This window comes from Typopeltis vanoorti, chromosome 12, assembly GCF_054136105.1.
Source record: "Typopeltis vanoorti isolate ZY-2024b chromosome 12, IOZ_Tvanoo_1.0, whole genome shotgun sequence".
Classification (NCBI taxonomy): Eukaryota; Metazoa; Arthropoda; class Arachnida; order Uropygi; family Thelyphonidae; genus Typopeltis; species Typopeltis vanoorti.
This window is the reverse complement of record NC_143560.1, coordinates 24,735,266-24,760,845: the sequence shown is the minus strand read 5'-3', so window position 1 is coordinate 24,760,845 and position 25,580 is coordinate 24,735,266. Positions and strand designations below refer to the sequence as shown.

Genomic DNA, 25,580 nt, shown 5'->3' with positions numbered 1-25,580 from the left:
CGGTGTTGAGCTCCCAATTCACAGAAGAATGAGGTGAAATTCTATATGTGTAAAATAGTAAAGAATCCATTACTATATATTTCATGTCCAATTTCAACTTAACTCCGAAGAACAGTTGTGAAAAGTTGAGCATTATACATCGGATGCACATACATCCAAATTCTTCTCATCTCAAAGGTATTTTGATCTTCTGTTAAAAATCTCTTTTCTCCATTCTGTGAGATTCTGACCCTTGATTTCCTTTCTTCCATTGTTAATTTATCTTCCTCATATTTTAATGTTCACAGTTCCAACTGGCTTTCTTTCTGTCTGCACTCATGCAATTGGTATAAATGCTGAGGCCTTTTTTGTCATTCACATATCAAAATATCTCATAATCCTAACCATTCTGCAAACACTCTTGATTTCTTCCTTTTCAGTGATTCTTCTATGTATGTCATGGATCTCATCTATCTAGGAAATTGAGAATTACATCTTAGTATTTATTTCTTCACCTATAGAGCAGCACTTGCACACCTGTTCTCATCCACATCTTTAGCATTATAAGAATGCAAAGGAGATAGTCTTGATTTCTGTGCTTCATTTCTTTGGTCAGATTATTGTTTTCAGTTGTGATCCAAATATTTTCACTGAACACCACCCTCTTTGAAGCAATATTTTGTATAGAACCTTTATTTCCCCACCTCCAGTTTAAATTCTAATCGATTATCTAAGCCTTGTTCTTCAAGAAGTATGCTAAGACTATGCAAGATAAAATCATGCATATCATTGATGCTTTTCTCAGAAATCACATACTTGCTTTACCGTTTATATTAAAGCTCTTGAAATAGTTACAAGAAAATTATCAATATATCTGATCTGATTTTGGAAGGGCCAAAAGCAGAAAACTTGTATTATATTCAAATGGCAGTCATGCTTTCTGGTCTTTTTGCTACAGCTCTTTACTATTAACTTTTGTCAACCATACTCCCATCTCTTTTGCACTCAGATGGTTCTGCTGCTCTCTTTTGTTGCATTGATGAGTTTGGTAAATGGCCTCCTGCTTTTCTTCAAAATGTTCAGTGTCTCTCCTTCCCCCTCCCCCTTTCTCTTTCTAAAAAAATATTAGAACTGCATACTTAAAGGTTTGCAGTTTTCAAGAGGTTTGATCATTGCATTTCTGTTATTGTTTTGAGGACTTATTCTGTAGATATCTTTTGAGTTGCCAATTTATGCTCTCCTATTCTAATGGTATTTATCCTACATTGGAAATTAGCCTATATTTTATTTAAGATATTCCTAAATCAAACTGCCATCCAGTTGCTCTCACTTCAGTTCTTTCTGAAATGATGTAGAAACACATTAACAATAAACTTCTGTAATTTCTGGTAACCTTTTAGTTTGTGAATGATTGCTAGTGTGGGTTCTGACACTGTCCCAACAGTACAGTTTTTTTTTTGCTTATATCACCTATCTTTGGATAAATGTTATGGGAAAGTAATTAATGAAGAAAAAGGAAAAAAAGTTATGTAAAAAAAGTTTAGAGAAACTCAGTGTTATCTCTAAAACATTTGATGGAGTTTTGTACAAAGACCAATTAAGTAAGCTTCCAATTTTAGTCTGTTTTCTGATTTCTACAGCTGGGTTGCTGACTATCTTCATTCATATTTTTTCTGTGATGTGGATTGATCTTTATCTTAATATTCTGAAACAAATTGAATTATTAGAGTTCTGTTCTTTCACCTGCTCTATTTCTTCTGTATATCAGCAGATTTCTCCATTTGACTGCAGATTTGCTTTACACTTTTGGTAATGACAATACACTATCCTATTCTATCCCAATGGCTTTAACAGGCCTTTAAGGCCCACAACCTTCCAAGCATGCTTGGATTTCGTAACCGAAGTACAAGGATAGGATGGTCACCCACCTGTAAGTATTCCTGACTGTATCCCTGTGTGTTCACGGGGCTGGTTTGCCTGCTTGTGGGATGAAAAACTCCAGATAAACTGGTGGAAAAAATCCTGCTGTCCATTCCCAAGACCGGCTAACTTGGCTATGGCTGAGGAAGATCCTTAAGCTCCTCACGTCGGTGACGGGAATCGAACCTAGGACACTCCTTCCCCAGGCATATGGTTGCGAAGTGCAAAGCCACTAGGTTAACCGCACGGACAATGACAATACACTGCACCCTTTATTCTCATTTGATAAACCCTGAACTATGCAGATTATAAAAATTTAAAGAATATCTATTTACAGTCCTAAGTTCCGATTGCAAACAATTCTTCAACAGGATTCTGACTTTTTAGTTAACTTCGATGCTTATAGTTTCCAGTTTTCTCTTATTTCCTGGGAGAATCTCTGGATAATAAGACAAATATCCTTCCTCAATGCATTCAAGTGTTTGGTTATTTAAGGGCTGGATGTAATTATTATTTTCTTGAATTTGTAGGGTGTTAAAGCTGTGAAAGAAGAAATAGGAGAAACATCATTGGCTGGAGCTAGAGTTTATAAACCACCAAGTGAGTTAGGATATCACGCCTGCATATTTTGATATCTAGTTCAATAATATATAATTTAAAAATAATTTCATAGCAGAATATAGGTGTAAGACTATACTCAGTTGAATATAAATGATTTCTGGGAAAATGTAGAGTGTAATCTTTAGTATGTGATTGTAGTTTTATAGTAGGTTTAGTGCATTTAATTATTGTAGAAATAATGATAGTTTAAAATTGTCTTAAACAAAGATACAGTGAAAAATTGGTTATGTGGTCAATGAAATCCATTCACTACATACTTAGTGCAAACATTTGGACATTGTAAAAACCTGGAAAGATGTATTGGATGGAGAAAGAGCTGTAGAGATTTAAATGGAGGGTTGTGGGTTTTTTGGAAACATGCTGGACTGAACAAGGCCATATAAATCTGAATCATTAAATATTATATTACTCAGGCAGGAATGAATTGGCACACAAAGGAGTAGCTGTCATAGTCCACAGATCACTTTCCCATAGTGTTGTAGAAGTTAAACCCATCTCATCCAGAATCATAGCCATTAGACTACAAGTGAAAGAAAGAAAAACTTTTATTAAAATAATACAGACACATGTGCCTGATTCTTCACATCCATAAGAAGAACATATTGATTTCTATTAACAACTACAAGAGGAAATTAATAGAACATACAAAAATATTTGCTAATAATTATGGATGATTTTAATGCCAAAGTTGGACAATATTTGGACAACATGCATGTTAATGGGTAAATTTTTAATTCACACAAGAAACGAGAGAGGTGATTATCTGCTTGATTTCTGGAGAGAAAATAATCTTAATTGCAAACACCACAGACCTATCCACAAACACACCTGGACTTCACCAGACTCAAATACTAAAAACTGTATAGATTACTTCTTAATATGCAAAAATGTAAAATCCTGTTTTGAATGTCAAAACCCTTTGTAGTACTGAACTGGATACAGATCATGAACTTTTACTTAAGAATAAAGAGCTAATAAGCTTCAATTAAGTAATGAACTTTTATCTGCCAAGATCCAATTAAAATTTCACACACACACACACACACACACACACACACACACACACACACACACACACACACACACACACACACACACACACACAAAAAAGCTTCAAACCAAATCTGAAAAAATTTCACTTGATACTGTTAAAACAGCATATCAAAAAAATCAGTCAGCATATAAGGGAACGACAAAACAAGGAAGATGTTAATATTGAATATAAATGGAACTTTCTGAAAAATATTATAACTAGCTCAGCTGAGAGATTTTTAGAAAAACAGTAAAACAATTCGCTTGATAATAATGAGATTGTGGGAGTAGAAAAGACAGGCTAAAGAACATCTGGATAAACTATATAATGACCAAAAATAGAATATATTACAGATGCTTACAAAACTAGTTAAACAGGATGTGCTGAAATGCAAAAATAGATTAGCTGAATGAAAAAGCAGACAAATGTACAGAAGCCTATTTAGGTCATGATTCCAAATTTCTCTACTCTTCAGTTAAAGAGATTACCTAAAACTACATTCCTTTGCCTCTTACCATGAAAAATATGCAAGACAAGATAATTTGAAATATTAGACAAATGGAACTCATCTGGTACAATTACTTTTCTAATATCTTTAAAGATAAAAGCTTTTACTCACATATCAATATATCAACCAGTGAGAAAAATACAGCACTCATAATCCTAGAGGAAGAAGTAATTCTTTCACTTAATTAAATGAAATCACCAAAAGCACCTGAAATTGATGAAATACCCACAGAGCTGTATAACAGTGGATCTGATCTTATTAAACAACTAACCAAACTTTTCAATAATATTGTTTTCACTGGGACTATCCCAAATGATTGGAAAATAGGCAAAATCTTGCCTAAACATAAGAAAGGCAATGTTCAAAAATGTAACAATTATAGATTATATATGATCTATATATATTATAGTTTAATATATATAGTTTAATATATATTAGCCCTCACCCACACATTAGTTCACCATGGAAAAAGAAAATGCCAGTAGTTTACCATTCTTAGACTTCCTTCTTACAAGTACAGTCTCTGGTACTTTGTCGACCAGTGTTTATTGAAAACCTACCTTTACTGGCAGATGCATTCATCAAAAGTCTACTCATTACACCTCTCAAAAAATTGGTCTTATGAAGTCTTTAATTGATAGAGCACATAATGTATTCTTCTCTTCCTCAAGCTTACAACAAGAACTTCTCACTATCAAAACTTTAATGGAATTTAATGGTTACAACTCTCATGAAATCCAGCAGATAATTGACTCTGTTCCAACACCTAAGGATTCTTCAACAGACTGCAGAGTTCCAATCTCCTTATATTTCTGGTATCTCTATTGGTAGAATATTGAAGAAGTATCACCTTATTCCCACATATTTTCCTATCAACAAACTTTCCTATCTGTTACCATCTACAAAAGATAAACTGTCACTTCTATTGTCAGCTGGTTTTTACCAGATTCCTTGTGAATTTGACATATTTTGTGCAGACAGGCCATTCTGTGGAAAAAAGAATTAATGAACATCAATATTACATTGAATACATGAAACTCCAAAAGTTTGGTCTGTATAGTAGGGATTGGTGTCGAGGCTAGCTGGTGAACGGACGTGCTATCGGAGAGCTCCTGACAGATTTGTGTTTTTTGTTGATTTATTGATGTTTTGGATTCAATTTAATGGACTTAAGTGTGTAATTTTGGTATATTATTGGAGCTTTATTAGCGTGGTTAGTGTACTAAAGTGTTTTATAACATAATCTATGTCGGGAAGTCGCCGCTAGATGAATTCGTAATGTGTAGTGTTCGTGCAAGCTCCAGATAAGATAAGTATCATTTTCAGTTATCGATACAAATTACTTAATATTGTGTAGTTTTGTTTTGTTTGCCTTGCGTATTTTAGTGCGTCTATTTTTGGTGTGTTATAACGTATAATTTGACAAAACACGTTGAAATAAGTATGGCACCTGTGTGAAGGAAAATGGCGGCCAGTAATGAAGGTTCGCCATCGTTATCAAAGAACGGTAGCATAAAAGAAATGAGTCAGTGTACTAGCTGTGAAATGTACGCTTTGCGGAGTGCGGTCGGAGTGTGGTTAGATGATAATAAAGGATTGAATGTGTGTAGAAAATGTAGGGAGAATGAGGAATTGAAGTGTATTTCGGATCGTGAGTGTGATATTTTTGTCAACCTTCAGAATGAAGGAAATAGGGATATGACAAGAAACGGCAAGGTTGTACATGAAAATTGTGAGAGTGTGAATGTAGAAAGTGTAAATGATAGTATAAATGGTTTCTCAGAGAACAAAAAAGATGAGATAGATGCATTGAGTGAGATCGCGTTGTTGAATAGTGCGATAGAAAGAGCAAAACAGCAGCTAGAGTGCATGAACAAAAGTAGACTGAATGAACCAACCAATAATAAAAGGTATGACAGGAAAAATAGACGTATGAATGTGAACATGAACAAAATGAAGGATAGAGTGCTGTATGGAGACTCGTTAGTACGAGGTGTGTTAGTAGAGGATTTGACAAAATCGTACCAACCTGGTGCGACCATAAAGGACGTAACTGAGTCTATTAGAGAGCAAAAGGAAAGGGTGAAAGAAATGATTGTTGTGGCAGGTACGAATGATTTGAAAGGAGATAAAATGGAAATGATAGAAGACCTGAATGAATTGTTTGAGGTAGCAAAAGAAAAGAGTGAGAGAGTTAGAATGATTAGTCTTTTGCCACGGTATGACAGTGAAATGTTTAAAAGGAGGGCTATAATTGCGAATGACTTTATGCGTGGGTTATGTATGACGCGTGGTGTGGAATTTGTGGATGTGTGGAGTGAGTTTGATGGGCGAAAGGATCTATATAAGAAGGATCCATCCATCTTATATAGATCTTGCATTTGAATGGTTACGGTGTAAGAAGACTTGAGAAAGTGTTGCTGAATGTAGTGGATGTGCAAATTCAGGGAAACTAGATTTGTTAAGGGGGGGGGGAGAGATACAGTCCTTATGGAGGCAGTTGAATGTAAGAATGAATATAATATGCCAGAGCAAATAAGGACAACAAATCTGAGTGGGATAGTTAATATAAGGCATCAAGGTAGGGTTGGGGCTAATGGGGGTCTTAAATTCATGTACACTAATACTAGGAGTATTAGGAACAAGAAGGAAGAGTTTTTGGCCATGGTTGGCACTTCCAGACCACAGGTTATAGGTATTAGTGAAACATGGCTGACTGTAGATGATATAACTAGTGGGATTGAATGTGATGGGTATAGTGTGTTCAGGAATGACAGAGAGAATAAAATGGGGGGAAGAGTATTGTTGATGATAGCTGATGAGCTCCAGCCAAGGAGAATAGAAGTTGAATTGCAGGATAGAGAAAAGAGCACATTTGAGGCCATTTGGTGTGAGATTGTGGCTAGCAGAACTAAATATACAATTGGGTGCTGCTATAGACCAGGTGATGGAAAAGATGGTGGTGACAGTATGCACAAGCAAATAGAAGAAATGGGTGGAAGGAGGGTGATTATTATGGGAGATTTCAACTATGGTCGCATTGATTGGAGTGAGGAGAGGACACACGGGAGGAAGGAACTGGATTTTATGCGGTTATTAAGGGATAACTATCTGCGACAGCATGTAATGGAAAATACTAGGGGTCAGAGAGTGCTTGACCTAGTAATTACATCTGAGGATTTGGCTGTAACAAATATGACCACATTGCCACCAATCAGTGAGAGTGATCATAGGGTCTTATCTTGGGAGGTGGCTAAAGGTGTAGAATTTTCAATTAAGACAGGGTACATGTGGAATTATCGGGCTGGAAAGTATGACAAGCTTAGGAGTTTGATTGGTTCAGTGCCATGGCATGTACAACTGCAAGGACTAGAAGTTGATAGTGCATGGGAGGTAGTTAAGAAGTGCTTGCATGAAGCAATGGCTGACCGTATACCTAGAGTCCGAATAATAAATCAAGTAGGGGTTAAATGGATGAATAACACCATTAAGCTTGAGTTGCAAAAAAAAGAAACAACTGTGGAGGGAATTTAAGGAGAAGGGTGACCGGCAGGCACATGAACGGTATAAAGCGCAGGCCAGAAGGGTGACGAGTGTGGTAAGAAAAGCAAAAAAGGATTACGAAAGAACATTGGCCATGCAGGCTAATGAGAATCCTAAACAGTTTTTTAGATATGTAGCAAGTAAAAGGAAAAATGTACATGGCAGATTGATTTTAAAGAATGCCGATGGTAGGGAGGTAACTGAATCAGTTGAGATAGTTGAGTTACTGAGTGAGCACTTTGCAAAAGTATTTCATCCAGGTGGTGACATTGCAGAAACGAATAAACCAGTAGATTATACGGGAATTGTGGTTAATGAAGTGGAGGTGAGTAGTCTATTGCATAACCTCAATGTCAATACATCTGTGGGATTGGATGGTATACCAGCTCGTGTTGTACGAGAAGCAGCTAAAGAATTGTCAGTACCCTTGACCATTTTGTTTAATTTGAGTCTCGGGTCTGGGTTAGTCCCGAGCGGATGGAAAGAGGGGAAAATAGTTCCACTGCATAAAGGTGGTTCCAAGACTGCTGTTGTAAATTACCGACCGATTAGCATATCAGGAATCATTGTCAAGGTCTTAGAGAAATTAGTCAAGAAAAGAATACAGGATTGGATAGATGAAAATGGGATATTGTATGGGGGACAACATGGTTTTGTGAAGGGTAGATCATGCCTCAGTAACTTGCTCACATTTTATAACACAGTGACGGCTGAACTGGATAGGGGTAATGGGTTTACAGTGATACTACTGGACCTTGCCAAGGCCTTTGATAGGATACCACATGGAACCCTAATCAGTAAACTGGAGCAGATGGGTATAGATATAGGGTTGGTGAGATGGATAAGAGGGTGGTTGAAGGAGAGATATCAAAGAGTGGTTTATTCAGGAGTGGAGTCTAAAAGACGTCTTGTGACTAGTGGAGTGCCACAGGGCTCTGTTCTTGGACCACTGCTCTTCAATTTGTTCATCAATGATATTGGAAAGGAACTGAGAGGAAGTGTTCACTTGTTTGCTGATGATGCAAAGTTGGGTAGAGCAATTGTGAGTGCACAGGATGTCAAAATTTTACAGGATGATTTGGATAGTTTGGAGGACTGGGCTAGGAAAAATGGATGTCAATTTAATGTGGCAAAGTGTAAGGTTATGCACTTTGGGGTGAAAAGAATAGCAGCAGTATATCGCATTGGTGGAACCATACTCCAGGAGATTGATGAGGCCAGGGATTTGGGAGTGTTGGTGGATAGGGAATTGAAGTTTAGGGGGCACATTGCAAAAGTGACTAAAACAGCTCACCAAATCACTTGGCTTCTGAAAAATACTTTAACATGCAGAGACAAACAAGTTGTTGTTCCTCTGTATCGAGCCTTGATAAGACCCCATCTGGACTTCTGTGCCCAGCTATGGACACCAGGGTTTCTTCGTGATGGGGAGGAAGTGGAGAGGGTCCAGAGACGAGTGACCAAGATGATAGCAGGTCTGTGGAATGAACCTTATGAGAATAGGTTGAAGATTTGTGGGTTGCAGAAATTGGACGATAGGCGAAGGAGGGGTGATATGATTGAGACATTCAAATTACTGAAGGGTTTTTATAAGATTGATCCAGAAGATATTTTTGAAAATATGACTGGTGGTGGGAGGACTAGGGGCCATGCATGGAAGCTGGGCAAGAGCGTGGTTGACAAGGGTGTTAGAGCTAGGTTCTTTACTTGGAGAGTGGTAAATGAGTGGAATAAGCTTCCAGAGTCTGTTGTGGGTGCTACGACCGTGAATGAGTTCAAGGCAAGGTATGATAGATGCTGTGTGAATGTTGAATAGTTGTTCTTGACATGATGTTAGGGTCTCCCTCGATGAGTCTGTCGACTCCTTGGAGTTTCCCGGAACAGTAATAATAGTAATAATAATAGTATTCACACTAAACACAGTATCCAGTGGGATGAAGCTCGTCTTCTCCATAGAAGCAGTTTTAAATATGAATGCATTTTCAAAGGAAGTTGTGAAGGCTTAACCTGAATTGGAATGATTGTCTCTCTCTCTCCCCCAAAAGCTTGGGAGATTCTCATTTTATGTAAACATCAAAAATAGTTTTAATATTATTTATTAATATATTAATTTCTAGCTTGTGGCAACTGTTTTTTAATTGATAAATTGATTGTTGTATGTATCTTATATTCCTGTTTTTTGATTTGCTTGTTTTTACACACTGATAATGTACTGTTATTTTCAGTGCGAAATACTGTACTTTCATTAAAGTCAATTACTGTGGTTATCATGTAATTTGTTGTATATTGAAGACATTAACTTCATTCTGAAAGAGAACCTATAGAACAAATAAAACATTTCAGCTATTTAGGCACAATTTTTAGTAAAGATGGAAAATTAAATATGGAAATATACAGCAGAATTAGCAAAGTTAGTATGGTAGGAATTCAGCTGAATAAATTTACATTGAATAAGAGAGAAATTAGTCAAAACACTAAACTGACTGTATACAAGACAGTGCTCAAACCATTTTAACTTATGGATCTGAGAGCTGGGTTAAAAATTAAACACTTGATGAAAGACTGGAGACCATGCATACTCAAGTCCTGAGAAAGATTAAGGGAGTTATTAGTTCAGGTCAATAATAAAATCATATTAAAAACTAGGATATTAGTAAGGAACTTGATATTGTTGGCATTCAACTATGTGTGAGCAGAGCTAATCCTCAGTGATATGATCACTTAAATGGAATGGGAGAGGAAAGGAGGCGAGTGTTGTTTTCCACCCAGCATGACAAGAAAAAAGTGCAGTGGAAGACCAAGATCCTGTGGATAGATATAGTAAGAAATGCCTTAAGAAACCAAAACATAAGAGCTGATATTTTTGGAGTTCTGACAGATAACAGATTAATTTGAAGGAAAATTATCCATAAGAGAAGCTAGTAATAATGTAACCTTTTCATGTAGTATTATCATAATATACTCTTCTCCCAAGGTTATGTATCAGGAATTTTCTGATGATAAATAAAAAAAACAACAAAAAACTGTATGTGTGTTTGGGCTAGAGTGTCATACTCTTTTCAGCATACAGTTCCATTCCTGTGTTGGTTCCTTCTTATGTGTGTGTAAATTAGAAAAGACTTTTTTGCTTTCAAAGTATTTTCTGGAGTATTTAGTTTTCCTAAGAATGACAATCATATGTATGTTAGGAAAAGAATAATAATGTGTGTGCATGTAAGCATGAAGGACAAGAGACTTGATATTAGAATAATTGTATGTTTAGGAGCTTTTTAAATTGTTTTATATATTTATATTTTATGACAGCTTGTGTGGGTGATGTGTGGCCTCTCTCAATGAGTCCTTAACTTCCTGGAAATCTCCCTAATGATGATGATGATAAGTATTATTATTATTTTACAGCCAAACTTCGTAAAAGAGCAGAGCGGACTCACATACATTCAGAAAATAAGCCAGTGTCCCCAAATTTGTAAGTTTTGGTATTATAATTAAGAGAATATTGAAATAAGATGCATATTGCAACATTGATTATTACATTATTTTAAAATCACATTTTCTGTTGCATTGTAGCTATACAGTTGCAAGGATGTCATTACATTTGGTCTTCATTTGAAGACTCAGGTTGAAATCTTTTCAAGAGGGGGACACTTTTTTTTTTTTTTTTAGATGAATGCAAGTTGGCTGGTTTTGTACAGAGATTACAGACTTTGCCTGATCTAAAACTTAACTTGCAATTATTTTTAATTTGCAAAACAGTCAAGTTTGTTATAGCAGACTTGAAATTAATAAAGGTAATGCATTAGTCTTGTTGCCTTAGTTGCTTCTGCCACAATTCTATCCAGCAACAGTATTCTCTTGCATTATTTTCAGTTATATCAGTTTAACTTGTTGATGAAAATGACTGATTTTTTGAATATTGCTAATATACAGGAATTTCAAGTAACACTCATTTCATAGTGCTTAAAGGTCAAAGATAGATAACTGGGAAGAGACCTCCACATGGGCCTTTCAAGGAATATGGAGAACTCATCAGGGCTTCTGACCTAAAACGTCAAATCCTTACCTTCTTATAGTAAGTAACTATCACAGTACTGAATGAATGAACAAATTGTATTTGGTATGGGCTTCAGCTGAAACAAAATTATGGCATGATGTGATCAAATTCCATTCCCTCTTTGTTTTCACCTGAGTTAAACAAAGCCCCATTATTTTCATCAGGAACTAGGATAAACAGGGAGAAGTCAGTTACTGGAACACTTCCACTCAACCTCAGCAAAAATAGGCACCATCAGCATGAGAGGTACCAGGGACTAATTGGCAGGTTGACATAATCAGTGTTTCTAAAACAAAGAAGACAAAAACAGCTGAGGTTCTTCTAAATAACCAGTACAAGATGTATTCAGGCAATAATGATCAGATATCGTATTCAACTAAATATGAAAATAATTTTTAATGTCAGACACGTCGAGTAGAGTGATATGGGCAAAATTAACATAGGAAAAATTAGACTTATTTGTACCTATGGTCTCACAGAACATTCTGCTAAGGAAATGAAAAGAATTTTTTTTGAGTCATTAGAGAAGCTGCTGACATAAAGAAAATGGAATGAATACCAGGCATCCAGTGAAAAATTTCGAGATAAAAGCAAAGCTAATAATAATGTAATGGTAAGCATCTGATGTATTTCTGTTCAGGACATGAACTGGTCATCACTAACACTATGTTCCAACATAAAGAGGTGCACAAATTCATAGGGAAAGAAGATAGAATAAATAAAAATTTCATGTTGACTTATTAAATAAAAGTTGACTGTGTTATTGTTGATAGCTTTATCTTCATGCTGATTCAGGATAAAAGGATATATATAGAAGATTTGAAATAGGAAGTCATTACCAATTAGTTTTCAGCAGGATAAAAATGAATAAATTTATATTTCAAAGAAAAGTATATAAGAAAATCTTAAAAAATAAAGTCAAGCAACTTTCAGAGGTGAGCTATAGACCCGGATATTACTGGAGAACAAATGAAAGCGTTTAAAGAAAAGAAACAAACCTCGGAGACTAATTGGCAGACTCTGAAGAAATCATTGATTGATTTAGTCAGAGAGGTATGAGGTAAAGTTAACTGCAAAGATAAAAAAAAAATCCCAACTCCATGGTGAACTCAGGAAATTAGAGGCAGTCAAGGAAATGAAGAAAGCATATTGAAAATCTAGTAAGCAAATCGGCATGTGCTTTGAAAGAGTACAGGGAAAGAATGTAAAAACGTGAAGCAGTATATAAAAGTAACCAAACAAAAGCTATGGAAAGACTGGTAAGAATATAGGAGGTAAATATGAGGAAGGTGACAAAATGTTCTGGAGGCTTTTTCAATAGTTTCCAGAATATTTTGTTCTGGAAACTATTGCTAAAAATGGATTTAAAAATTCTATAAAATGAATCAGAGTTGATAAAGGTGACATGAAAACTAATGATGAATGTATTCTAGATGTCAGTAGTAATTAATTCAAAAGATTGCTAAATGGAATGGGCAATGATAGAATAATAGTAGAAAAATATTCAAGAAGAAAGCAATCGGGAGCACATAAATACCCAAGTTTAAAAAATCTATCTGCAACAGAATCTGCTGATGTTTTTTTATTCACAACAAAGAAAGTAAGTGATACCATTCAGCTCTAAACCAAATTTTGGAAATGTGTGTGTTTGTGGGGGGTGGGGGATTAAGCAAAAGACATAAGCAAGCATGAGACAGCAGCAGCTTTCTGCTGCTGTCTCATACTCCTAACATATATTATTTTCTGATATAGTGTTAGTTCTTTGTTCAATTTTTTTGAATTGTAGGATTTAAGGAAAAGTGCATTACCTTTATTAATTTCAAGTCTGCTATAACAAACTTGACTGTTTTGTAAATTAAAAATAATTGCAAGTTTCAGGTCAGGCAAAGTCTGTAATCTCTGTACAAAACCAGCCAACTTGCAGTTTCATCTTTAAAACTAAAGTTTTTGGGAATTAAAAACTCTACTTGCCTCTGCTGAGATTGACTAACTTAGGAACTGGTCAAAGAAAGACTTAGAAAAAGTTCTATTCAATGACTAGAATCAAACTTAGAATAGTCTTTCTTCGAGCAGCGAGAACTATGGTTGCAAATATTATTTCCACAGGGCTACATCAAACACCTGAAATATGGAAAGGCAGCTAGATATTCAACCAGACCAAGGGAACCAGAAATGCTCAAATATGTAAGTTCTGTTGCACTGCATAATTCAAAGGGTCTGGTGGCCAGAATGTGGAATTCTGATGATTGGAGTTGACCTCTCATATTATCTATCTATTTATTTATATATACACCCTCTGTCCAAAAAGAAACCGAACTTTTCGAAAATAGAAGAAACTATTGGCGCCACCTGTTGTATCTTTTTGTTGTCTAAAGTGGCAACCTTCATTAGTGTTGTGTCAACTGTTTATGACATTTGTTGCATTAGAAGCCGAGTTATAGTGCCAAGAGTGACAGTGTGTTTTGATGAACGGTCGGAAAATGAGTTTCAAACAGAGAGCTGTGATTGACTTTTGTGTTAAACTTCGTAAAAGTGTTACCGAAATGCATCGAATGCTTCAAAAAGCATACGGTGATGAATGCTTATCCCATACTCAAGTTTACGAGTGGTTTAAGTGATTTCAAAGTGGTCGAGACGATTGAGGACAACGAAAAGCTGGGCTGTCCAAAAACTGGACTGAGCGAAGTAAACATCCAAAAAGTGCATGATTTCATCAAAGAAAACCCGAAATCATCCCTGAGATTGATTGAAGATGAATTGGGGATTCTAAAATCAACTGTGCACAACATTTCGACCGAGAGTTTGGGCCTTCATAAATTGAATTCACGATTTGTTCCCCACAAGTTGACCAACGACCAAAAAGCGTATCGAATTGAACACTTATGAACATTTATAAGGACTCAACCTTCCTTGAAACGATTGTCTGGTGATGAAATGTGGTGTTTTGAGTGTGAGCCCGAAACAAAGCACCAGAGTGCTGAGTGGAGAAGAGAGGCATCCAAAAAAAAGTCGCTTGGAGAAGTCAAAAGTAAAGACAATGCTGATTTGTTTCTACTATTCCAAGAGCATTATCCACAAAGAATTCATTCTGTCTGGGCCAAACGGTCAGTGATGAGTTTTATCTCGAAGTTTTGAAGCAATTGATGGTCAGAATTCGTTGCATATGACATGAATATCGTGATGCAGGCAGCTGGTCACTTTTGCACAATAATGCACCATCTCATCGTTTGAACATTGTGAGACAGATTTTGAGCAAAAACCAAATTTATGTGTTGGATCACTCTCCATATTCACCTGATTTAGCACCCTGTGACTTCTTTTTCTTCCCCTGACTTCATTTGCCGATGAAATGAAAGCTATACGACACCATTGAAAACGTTCAAATGGCAGTAACCAGCCCTCAACAGTATCCCAAACACCGATATAAAAATTTGATGTTAAAATTTGATTTAAAATTCGATATAAAAATTTGACACGGTCAATTAATTAATTGACCGTGCCAAACGCTGTATTGAAGCTGAGGGAGAGTATATTAATTGAAATAAATGATTTGAATAATTATAATTGGTCTGTTTTTTATTGTTTATTAAAAGTTTAGTTTCTTTTTTGGACAGAGGGTGTGTGTGTGTGTGTGTGTGTGTGTGTGTGTATATATATATATATAAAGGGAAATCAGACAGAATGTGAGAATTAAGAGGAATATCTATTGAGTGAGTGAGTGTTCAGGTAAGATTTATACAAGCATACTTGAGAAGAGGTTAAGAAAGATTGTAGTTGGGAAACTTGGAGAGAACAAGCTGGGTTCCAGCCAAATAGATGTTATAAGTATCAGCTTTCATTTTAAGACAGAAAGTTGAGCCGTTATGGGAATATAACAAAGATCTGTATTTAAATTTTGTAGGTCAAGAAAATTCATATGACAGGGTGTCAAGAGAAAGCCATTCAAAACACTAAAATTATATTGAGCAGTGCATCATCTGTATCTGAGGTGTAAGTCAGTAGTTAGAACTGAAGGAAGTATAGGAAGATAGTTTGATATAAAATTTGGTGCATGCTCTCTCTCTCTCTCTTTAGATCCCACTGTTAGTTTTTATCTATGTGGATCACATTATGAATGAAAGTTACAAATCTGGAATCAAAACTGGAGACGTTAATCCCCAGTGCTTTACTTTATGCGTTTGTTATACTTCTAAATCAATCTAGTATACATCTTCAGGTCATCAGTAATGAAGACTGTGAATTTAGGCAGGAAACCTGAAAACATCTGCATCCTGAATCTGTATAGCAAGTAAAATATTTCAACTCTTTAGACACAATATTTAATGAAGTCAGCTGAATAAATTTATGTGGAATATTATTATTATTAATATTATGTGACACCTCCAGGGAGTCGAAAGACTCATCGAGGGAGGGCATCTACTCTACAACTCTCTGTCTCCACCACTCAATCCATCAACTACAACTTACTGCAACTACACCAACGTCACCTACTACTGTTTCCACAGACAATCACAAACATCCATGCCCATGGTGGGATATGAGAGAAATCAGTTAAAACGCTGAACTAAAATAATGCTCAAACTTATTTTAACTTATGGATTTGAGAGCTGGGTTAGAAATTAAACGTTTGACCAAAGACTGAAAACCACAGCTGTGAGAATTATAAAATTAGGGGAGTAAACAGATGGAATTGGTGGCAGAATCATATTAAAAATGAAGATGTTAGAAGGGAACTTGACATTATTACAGGTGTGAGCATAGCTAATCTCAGATGGTATGATCACTTTAACAGAATAGGAAAAGAATGGTTAGCAAAACAAGTGTTTAATGCCAGAATGAGATCCAAAAGAAGACCAAGATGTAGATGGATTGATATAGTTGAAAGTATTTAGAAAGATCCAAAATATACTACATGAAGAGTTTATATTATTAGTATCATAGTATCCTATCCTGTACATCCCTGGAGTACATATGAATTTGATGAAGTAACTTATTTTACAGAGCACTGAATTTTTTTTGAAATTATTGCATCCGTAATACATTGTTATGTACACTGAAAAGCTTGCCATGAATTTCTCATAAAAGTAGCTTGCCTGAATATCTAACTCTTTTCTATGTTTATAAGATCATGCACAGATAGTAGGTATTGCACTGATACAGAACAGATAACCAACCACTTATAAACAGTGTTCCTCCCTGGTATAGCAAAAATGATAGTACAGGATATTAAAACACAAATGTTGAGAACTACCATTATTATGTTATACTGGTATGAGTAGTGGTTTGATAATATAATATTATAAAGGGAAGTACATTGGGTTTATTTGGCCATATTAATGTACAAATGAAAACTGACTATTTTTGCCATAGATACTTATGACTTCTTCTGGTTTAGGATGAACAAAAAGTACAAAAAGCTAACATGAACTATAACATTTCTGAAATACTTAAAAACATGTAGAACCATTACAATATAAGTTCAAACTAAACCAAGTAGGAGCTGGCATGAGTTAGCTGTTGTTCAGTAATGTGCACAGATAGTTGGCTGAAAAAGATCTATTAGTGATTTCCAAATATCACATAGGATCAATCCCTGATTCCTATTGAGTGTACCTTGTGAACAAATGACCATGGTAGGTTCTTTTATGTTACTAGCAGTAAAGTTGTCCTCTACGTAAGGCCTGGAGCTCTTATTCTTCAATGTTATGATGTGTGTATGGAAAAAATGAAAAGCTAGGCCTGAGTTGTCTTCTTTGTTGTTATTAATGTTGCTATTAATTTCTCCAGTAAGTTCTTTCTGTCTAATTTCCAACTAGAAAATTGGACATTAGACAGAAAGAAAGGCTACAAGAATGCAATATTATAAATCCCAGGAGGTTTATAGAAAGGGTTGTTGTCTTTAGACAAATGAAGTAAACCTCGTAGTCAAAATGGGCTTGAAGGCCATCTTATGTTGCGATTTGAGACTAGTGATCTTGAGTTAAAGTCTATCAATGTAAGAGAGAGAAACTGAAGTTCGTTAGTGAATGTTGGGATTTTGCTATGGAGTAGGAATAGAGAATAACAGTTTTTGGATGAGTTTCTTAGAATATCTTGCATACAAGTAGTTGGAGTAGATTATTTTTTCTTCATCTCTTGTGATAGACTTCCCTTTTTTTGAGCATATGTATAATAGCTAATTTTTGTGATATGATGCAATAAAGATGAGCATAGGTAATGAGTGGGCTTGTGGTATGCACTAAGAGAGAGAGAGAGAGAGAGAGGGGGGGCCTCCTTGAGCTTTTCCTGGAAATTAAAACATCTAGGAAAGGCAGTTTTTTTTCCCCCTTCATTTTCCAGTTCCAAAGTGAATTTTATTTCTTGGAAGGGAGTTGATACATGAAAGAAAATAATTTAACTCAGCAATGTTTGGTATAGTAAATTTTTTTTTTGTAGATTTGAAGAAATGTTTTTCCAAGTTTTCCATGAACAAGTCAGCACAGGGAGAAGATAAGCGGATTCCCATTGGAATGCTGGATAGGCCTGTTGTAAATTATCCCATTCCATCTGAAATAATTAGAGTGGAGGCAGTGTTTGAAAAGTTGAGGGGCATTAGGAGGGAACATATTGTCTGTGATTTCATCTACTGAAACATTGGTGAACAATGGTACAGTATCCAGACTAGCTAGAATGTCTGGTGGCATTTTCCCCCAACACATCATAACATTGAATGGAATAAGAGTTTCATGCTTTACATAGAGGACAACTTCACTGTTTGTAACATAAAATAATCTACAATAGTCATTTGTTTATAAATCATGCTAAATGGGAATCAAGGATTGAACCTGTGTGATATTTGGAAATTGCTAATTAGATCTTTTCAGCCAACTATCTGTACACATTACTGACTTGTTAACTTCTGCCAGATCCTACCCTTTTTTATGTATTTTAGAAATGTTATAATTTATGATAGCCTTTTATTGTATTTTTTTGTTTGTCCTAATCCAGAAAAAGCCACACGCATTGGTGATGAAACTAGCCGGTTTTCATTTATATATTGTTATGGTCAAATTAACCCAATTTATTTCCCTTTGTAATTGATTTTTATTGGTCATGTGTCTACATAATCATCATAATATAGTATTTTAAAGACAAACTTAATAAAAATAGATTCGCGAATGCCTTTTTCATCCTAGAGTGGTTAGTCGGAATTCTTTGTCTTAGCTAACATTTGAAGAAAGTGGGCTGTTATTCTCTATCCTTTAAATCTACTGATAGCCAAGGCTATCAATGAACCAAGACTTTGAGAGAGAGAATATAAGAGAGAACAGCTACCATTTTGTAGCCCTGAACTTTAACCCAGACAGTAATGCTTATTGTCTGTAATATTGTGAGCTCTGTAATCTTTTTTTGAGATTCAGGGTTCAGCATCAGTGTTTCTGGAAGAAAATCCATTACAAAGAATGACTAACTCAGGAATTTGCCAAAGAAAGTCCTAGAAAAGATCCTTTAGTCTTCGACTAAAATCAGTCCTATAATGGTCTTCTTTGGGTATCCTAGTGCTATGGAAGCAGATTTCATTTCCACAGGATAATGTCAGCGTTCTGTCATGTAGCATGTGTTTATAATGGAAAATCTGCAGTTTATTGAATATTATAAATTCATGACAGTTAATGTGTAGAAAAATGAATTTATTAAAACCCCTTTCCAAACCTCACCCCAGTATACTAGGAGTGAGGTTCGGAAAGTTTAAATAAACACCTAGAATAGAAATTAATTTTATGCCTTATATTTTATGCCGGCCTGATTGGCCGACTGGTTAGAATATCTGCTCTCCAGCCAAAAGGCTGCGGGTTCGAATCCCAGGCATGGATGTTTGTGATTGTCTGTGAAAATATTAGTGGTGGTGGCCAGTAGATGGCATTGGTGTAGATGATGAAGGTAGTTGCAGTTGGTGGATTGGTGGAGATGGAGAGCTGTAGAATAAGTGCCCTCTCTCGATGAGTCTTTGGACTCCCTGGAGGTATTACGCAATAATAATAATAATATTCTAAAAGAAAAGGAACAAATTATTACAATTTGATGAAACATGAGGATTAAAGGGTTTTAAGATATGTTCCTTCTCGTGGTTATATCAGTTGCTTTAATATCATTTTTGTTCTAGATGTTTATCAGAACTTTCCAGACCCCCCCCCTCGTATTACATCCAGTGATAGTAAGCACATGCTATATGAGTCATGTAGCATGTGCTTACTAGCTTGGATCTTGGTCACATCTGAATTAACAGGTGAATGCACTGTTAGAGCTCAAAGGAATAAATGGATAGCTTTTGTACTCAGAATTAAACAACTTACTTAATATTTAAAAAAAATTCAATAATAATGAACACTTAATGGCAATCACTTCCCAGATCTTTGAGATTGGCTCTTGCAATTTGAGCAGTTAAGATTCAGATGATGGTGTAATGTTTCACAGATTTTAAGGAACAGATGATCAACTTGAATTCTGCTGGAATAATCTTGATTTGATTCTGAAGAACTCTGTGTCAGTGGCATGACAAACAATGCCAGACTTCTTAGATTCTAAAAATTTAATGTATTCCTGGTGTTCTTGGATTCTAATCTTAATTGAATGGCCAGTCTGTAATAAATAAAGAAATTGACACAAAATCAGCACTTGATAGACACCTGGTGGTGAGGGAGGGAGAGAGAGAGAGTGAGAGAGAGAATGGTGGTAATTTGTCCTTGGTAGAGAAGACAGCTTCTGAGATGGTTTGAAGGTAGTTTATAGATTGTACTTGCAAAGAATCCATGTTATTTTGTTCATATGTTCCTTTAATGTATGGTATGGAAATTCTTTTCACATCAGATTGTAGTCTGGCTGAGGGTTGATTACTATCAATCTTTTTCTGGGTAGTAGTTTCGTTATAACCTTTAGTCACAAAAGTGATTTTTACTTTTTATTTAATTGTCCTTACTTTATTATTAATACCTGTCTTTTGCAATAAATGAAGGTGTGGAGACAGATGAATGTATCTACCAGTAAAGGAAGGTTTTCTATAAGCAGAAAATTCAGTACCACTCATAGGAGTATGAATTAATAAGTTATCCAAAAAGGGAAGACTTGTTAGATTCATGTTCGGTAGTGAATTTGATATTGGAGTACATGGAGTTTATTTTATCCAGAAATTGTAGTAATTCTGTCTCTGTAGGGCCAAACTGCAAAGATATTGTTTGTAAATCAAAGCCAGATATGAGGTTGAAGATAAATCTTACTGAACAGTTAGTTTTCTAGATGTTTCGTGTGTTATGAGACATTAATATTTGCTACTTTGGTAAACCATTGACCCTAACCTGACATCAGGTGAGGAAAAAGTTAAAAATAAATAAATAAAAATTAACTACCCACCAGAGATTAAATAAATTAATTAATACAAAAAAGAAATAAGTAAATAAATAGACATTCTTAGGCCTGCATTTTTTTTTTTTTGGTATGTTATGAGGATTGAGTGCTTTTCTAGTCAGTTCTGCAGCATGTTTCAAGTGTATGAACGTAAAGGTCTGTACCATAATTATTGAATTTAGTGTATCATTTGTGATTTCTTTTCTTATTGTTGGAGTAGTTATGCATCCTGTTTCATGTATGTATGATAAGTTACAGAAGCATTGGATTTTGTATACACCTAGATGGGCTGGTGATGGTGGTGGTTGGGGGGTGGGGTGGGGAGATCTGAAGGGACTCCAGCCCGTAGTTAACGATACACTATTTAATTGTTTTCTTACTGTATATCTGTTGAAGGTACATATCAGCAGTTTGATGAATGATTAAATATTTATATTTTTGTGCTTAGTTAATTTTGGTTTATTTTTAATGTTATTTGTCCCTCACCATTGATCAGGATAGGATCACCAGTTGACCAAAGTAATAATATTGTAGCATACTGTAGCGATTCCCATTGTACCTTGTGTTTATATATTTATATATGTGTGCATACTTCCCATGATAACCTTAACATGAAGGTTGAAAATCAAGTAATTCTTTTAGTTTATTTTAAACTCAAGTTATTAATTCAGACCTGGAAGTGGTGTTTGCATCGATAGTGCTAGGCCACATGAAGAAAGCTGTTCTCAGTTTGAATCTAGTTGCCAGCTAGAGGAACTTTTTCTAACTCTTTCTTCAACTGGTTCCCAAGCCAGTCAGTTTCAGTCATGGGCAAGTGGGTTTTCTCTCCCAGAAAATCTGGTTTTTCATCCCACACACTCAAGATCGACCATAGAACACACTATTTCAGACAAATAATATACTGTTAGGGTTAGGAGGCCACTAGATAGTTGCACTTATCTGCCTGTCTTCATCAAATGCTATTTATACTTAGCGATAGTCTTCGGCTAGCTATCTCTGATTGGCCATCAGTGGAGATTGAATTGCCCCATCAGTCTCTGAAAGTTAGATCAGACTAAAACGGCATTGCCTTTTTAGTGACTAACTGTTAATGCCTTTTATTCCCTAATAAAGGAATAAAAGGCATTAGCAGATTTATTTATTTTTTTATAGTTATTACTTCAACACAGTAGTTGTATCTATAATTTTGCCATAACGAGTGCTGATCACCATGTAACAATGAAGAAAATAATTCATTATGGAAACATTTTAATTTATTGCAATAGAGGTTCCATTTTTATGGATAGGTATGTGGAAGCTCTACTGCAGTCATCTGGAATTTATTGTTCTGAATTCTGATAGACATTGTACCTCCATGAAAGTTTTAGGTTTCAGTGATTGTAAAAATATCCTTCAAAATTCCAGTATCCGGAGAGTTCATCGAAAAACAGTTTACCGAAAGACAATTCATCGAAAAAGCAATTCACCGAATAAACAATTCATCGAAAATCAGTTTATCGAACAACAATTAATCGAAAAAGCAATTCATCGAAAGACAATTCCCCGAAAAAGCAATTCACTGATGAGCAGTTAATCGAAAAGACAATTCATCGAAACGCAATTGATCGAAAAACAACAATTCATCGAAAAATCACAATTCATTGAAAATACAGTTCACCAAAAAATGAATTATAAGGCGTGTGGGGGCGAAAATGTGTGTGCAATTTTTTTTTTTTTTTTTTTGTTTGGATTATTTTGAGAGGTATATATCTTTTTATTATCCTACTATTTATAACTACTATTTATCCCACTTCGTTCGGAAAGCGATTTTTTGGCGGGGCATACTAGTTGCAGTGAATGATATCCACTGAGGCGGGTATAGTTGAGATGTTAAAAGAACATTTCATAAAGGGATTTCATCCTCGTGAAATTTTTTAGCTCATATTCTAACCGTTGATGAAATATGGCTTCGTCACTATGACCCAGAGAACAAACAACAGTGAATGGAGTGGAGACACAAAGGTTCTCCATGGCCAAAGAAGTTTCGAACCAAACAGTCAGCAGGGAAAATTCTTGCCATTGTCTTTTAGGATATGGATGGTGTAATCCTTACCTTACCTCAAGAAAGGTGAAACTGTTACAGCAGCTCTGAAGGAACTGAAGGAAGTACTGAAGGAAAATCGGTTCGAGAAACTAAGCAGAGGCGTGTTGCTTTTGCAGGACAATGCACTTGCTTATGAAATCCAACAGACAATATACGACTTGGGATTTCGATATCTACCTCAAACACCATATTCACCAGGATTGGCCCCAGGGCCAGCCCTAGAAATTTTGTCGCCACGTGCAGTAGCATATTTTATGCCCCTTCCCCTTAAAAAAAAAACTCTTTTAATGACGTCTTAAAAGCCATGATATTAATCTAGGCTTCAACATCTCTGATCATAAATTCTAAATAGCAGCATTAGCTAATAAAAATTAATACGTTAATGAAAAAGGATCATAAACTATATTTTTTACAGAGAGAGAGAGAGAGATTTCCTCTTAATGTGCAGTATAATAAAATGATTCGTAACGTGTTATTGTACTTCGGGATCTTTTAATTTTTAATGGAAGGGGCAAAACATTTTGCACTCAGGCGGCACAAACCCATGGAACGGCCCTGAAGATAGTCGCTAAGAGTTGTGTAGATTCTAGTTAATTGTTAAGAAAAGTTAATTGCTCTCCACATGTTTACTTGTGGCACCAAATAATGAATGAATGATTGCAGGGGAAAAAAAAAGTTTCTTTTCCAGGCATTAAAAAATACACAGCCTATATATTTATTTATTTATATATATATATATATATTCCTCATATATATATATATATATTCCTCATATATATATATATATATTCCTCATATATATATATATATATTCCTCATATATATATATATATATATATTAGGATAACCAAGCAATTTTATATGCTTGGTTATTTTAGGAGCTAAAATAACCAAGCATATAAAATTGCTTGGTTATCCTAATATACAATATACCCAAGTTAAAAATTTATTCCCATATATATATATATATATATATATATGAGAAATATATGTATTCAAGATACCAAGTAATTTTATATTAACTTGGTTTTAAAATCCTATTTCCCAAGTAAGCAAACAGACAAGAAAGTCAAGTTTGCGCCTGTAAGTAGTGCAAGGCCAAGGCAACTCTTGGCAGTGCCAGTCGAGGCAGCTCGTGATAAAGGTGGATAAAGCTCTGATAACTTTAGTTATATATTATTTTATATATTATATTATATATATATATGTAGTTATATATAGTTATATATATTATATACTAGTTAGTTAGTTATTATTAGTATATTAGTATTATACACAACTCCCTGGTGGACACAGGAAGTTAAAGAGGCAGTGAAGGAAAAGAAGAAAGCATATCAAAAGTTCCTGGCAAATAAGTCAGCTTTTACTCTTACAGAATACAGAGATAAATGTAAGAAAGCTAAACAGTGTGTAAAACTAGCTAAACAAAAGTCATGGGAGGTCTTTGGCAAGAATATAGAAAATAAATATCAAGAAGGTGGCAAAATATTCTGGAGGTTGTTGAAGAAGCTTAGGAATGGAGGAAAGAGTGCTGTAAAAGGAATTAGAGATGATAAAGGTGAAATGAAAACAGGAGAAAAAGATATCCTTGAAGTATGGAGTAATTACTTTGAAAAACTGCTAAATGAAACAAGCAGTGATGACAGCACAGTGATAAAAAACACTGACCAGGCATGCAGTCAGGAATACATATCCATACTTGAAGTAGAAAAAGCCATCAAAGGCTTGAAATGTGGAAAGGCAGCAGGAGTAGATGATATTCGACCAGAAATGCTGAAGTATGGTGGTATAAGAGTCTTACAGTGGCTGCACTGCATAGTTCAGAAAGCCTGGACAGAGGGACGAATTCCCGATGATTGGAGTAGAGCTCTTATAGTACCCATATATAAAAAGGGAAATAAAACTGAATGTGAGAATTACAGAGGTATTTCCCTACTGAGTGTTCCTGGCAAGATCTATGCAAGTATACTTGAGAAACGGTTGAGAAGAATTGTGGAAGAAAAGCTTGGTGAAGAACAAGCTGGATTCAGGCCAAATAGAGGCTGTCAGGATCAGATCTTCACTTTACGACAAATAGTCGAGAAAGCATGGGAATATAACAAAGATCTGTATTTAAGTTTTGTCGATTTGGAAAAGGCATATGACAAGGTGCCAAGAGAGAAGCTATTCAAAACGCTGCAGTTATATGGTGTCAATGGGGCATTATATCAAGCAATACTTAGTCTTTATTTGAGTTGTGAGTCAGCAGTTAGAATTGAAGGAAGTACAGGAAGATGGTTTAATGTTAAATCTGGTGTGAGACAAGGATGTACATTATCCCCTCTGTTATTCATTATCTATATGGATCACATTATGAAGGAATGTGGTATTAAACCTGATATCAGAATTGGAAATGTTAATGTCAGCTCTTTGCTTTATGCAGACGATGTTATACTTCTAAATAAATCCGTTACAAGTCTGC

General features: G+C 35.3%; 1 protein-coding gene across 1 annotated transcript in view; it reads left to right on the top strand.

Moving 5' to 3' along the window:
* The window catches only part of LOC150100633 (mitochondrial import inner membrane translocase subunit TIM44), a 209,221-nt gene that overhangs the window by 36,252 nt on the left and 147,389 nt on the right, over positions 1–25,580 (top strand). Inside the window, exons 6-7 of the mRNA XM_090401400.1 lie at positions 2,430–2,499; positions 11,004–11,070. Coding sequence (XP_090257526.1) covers positions 2,430–2,499; positions 11,004–11,070 — 137 coding nt within the window. The remainder of the gene's footprint in view (positions 1–2,429; positions 2,500–11,003; positions 11,071–25,580) is intronic.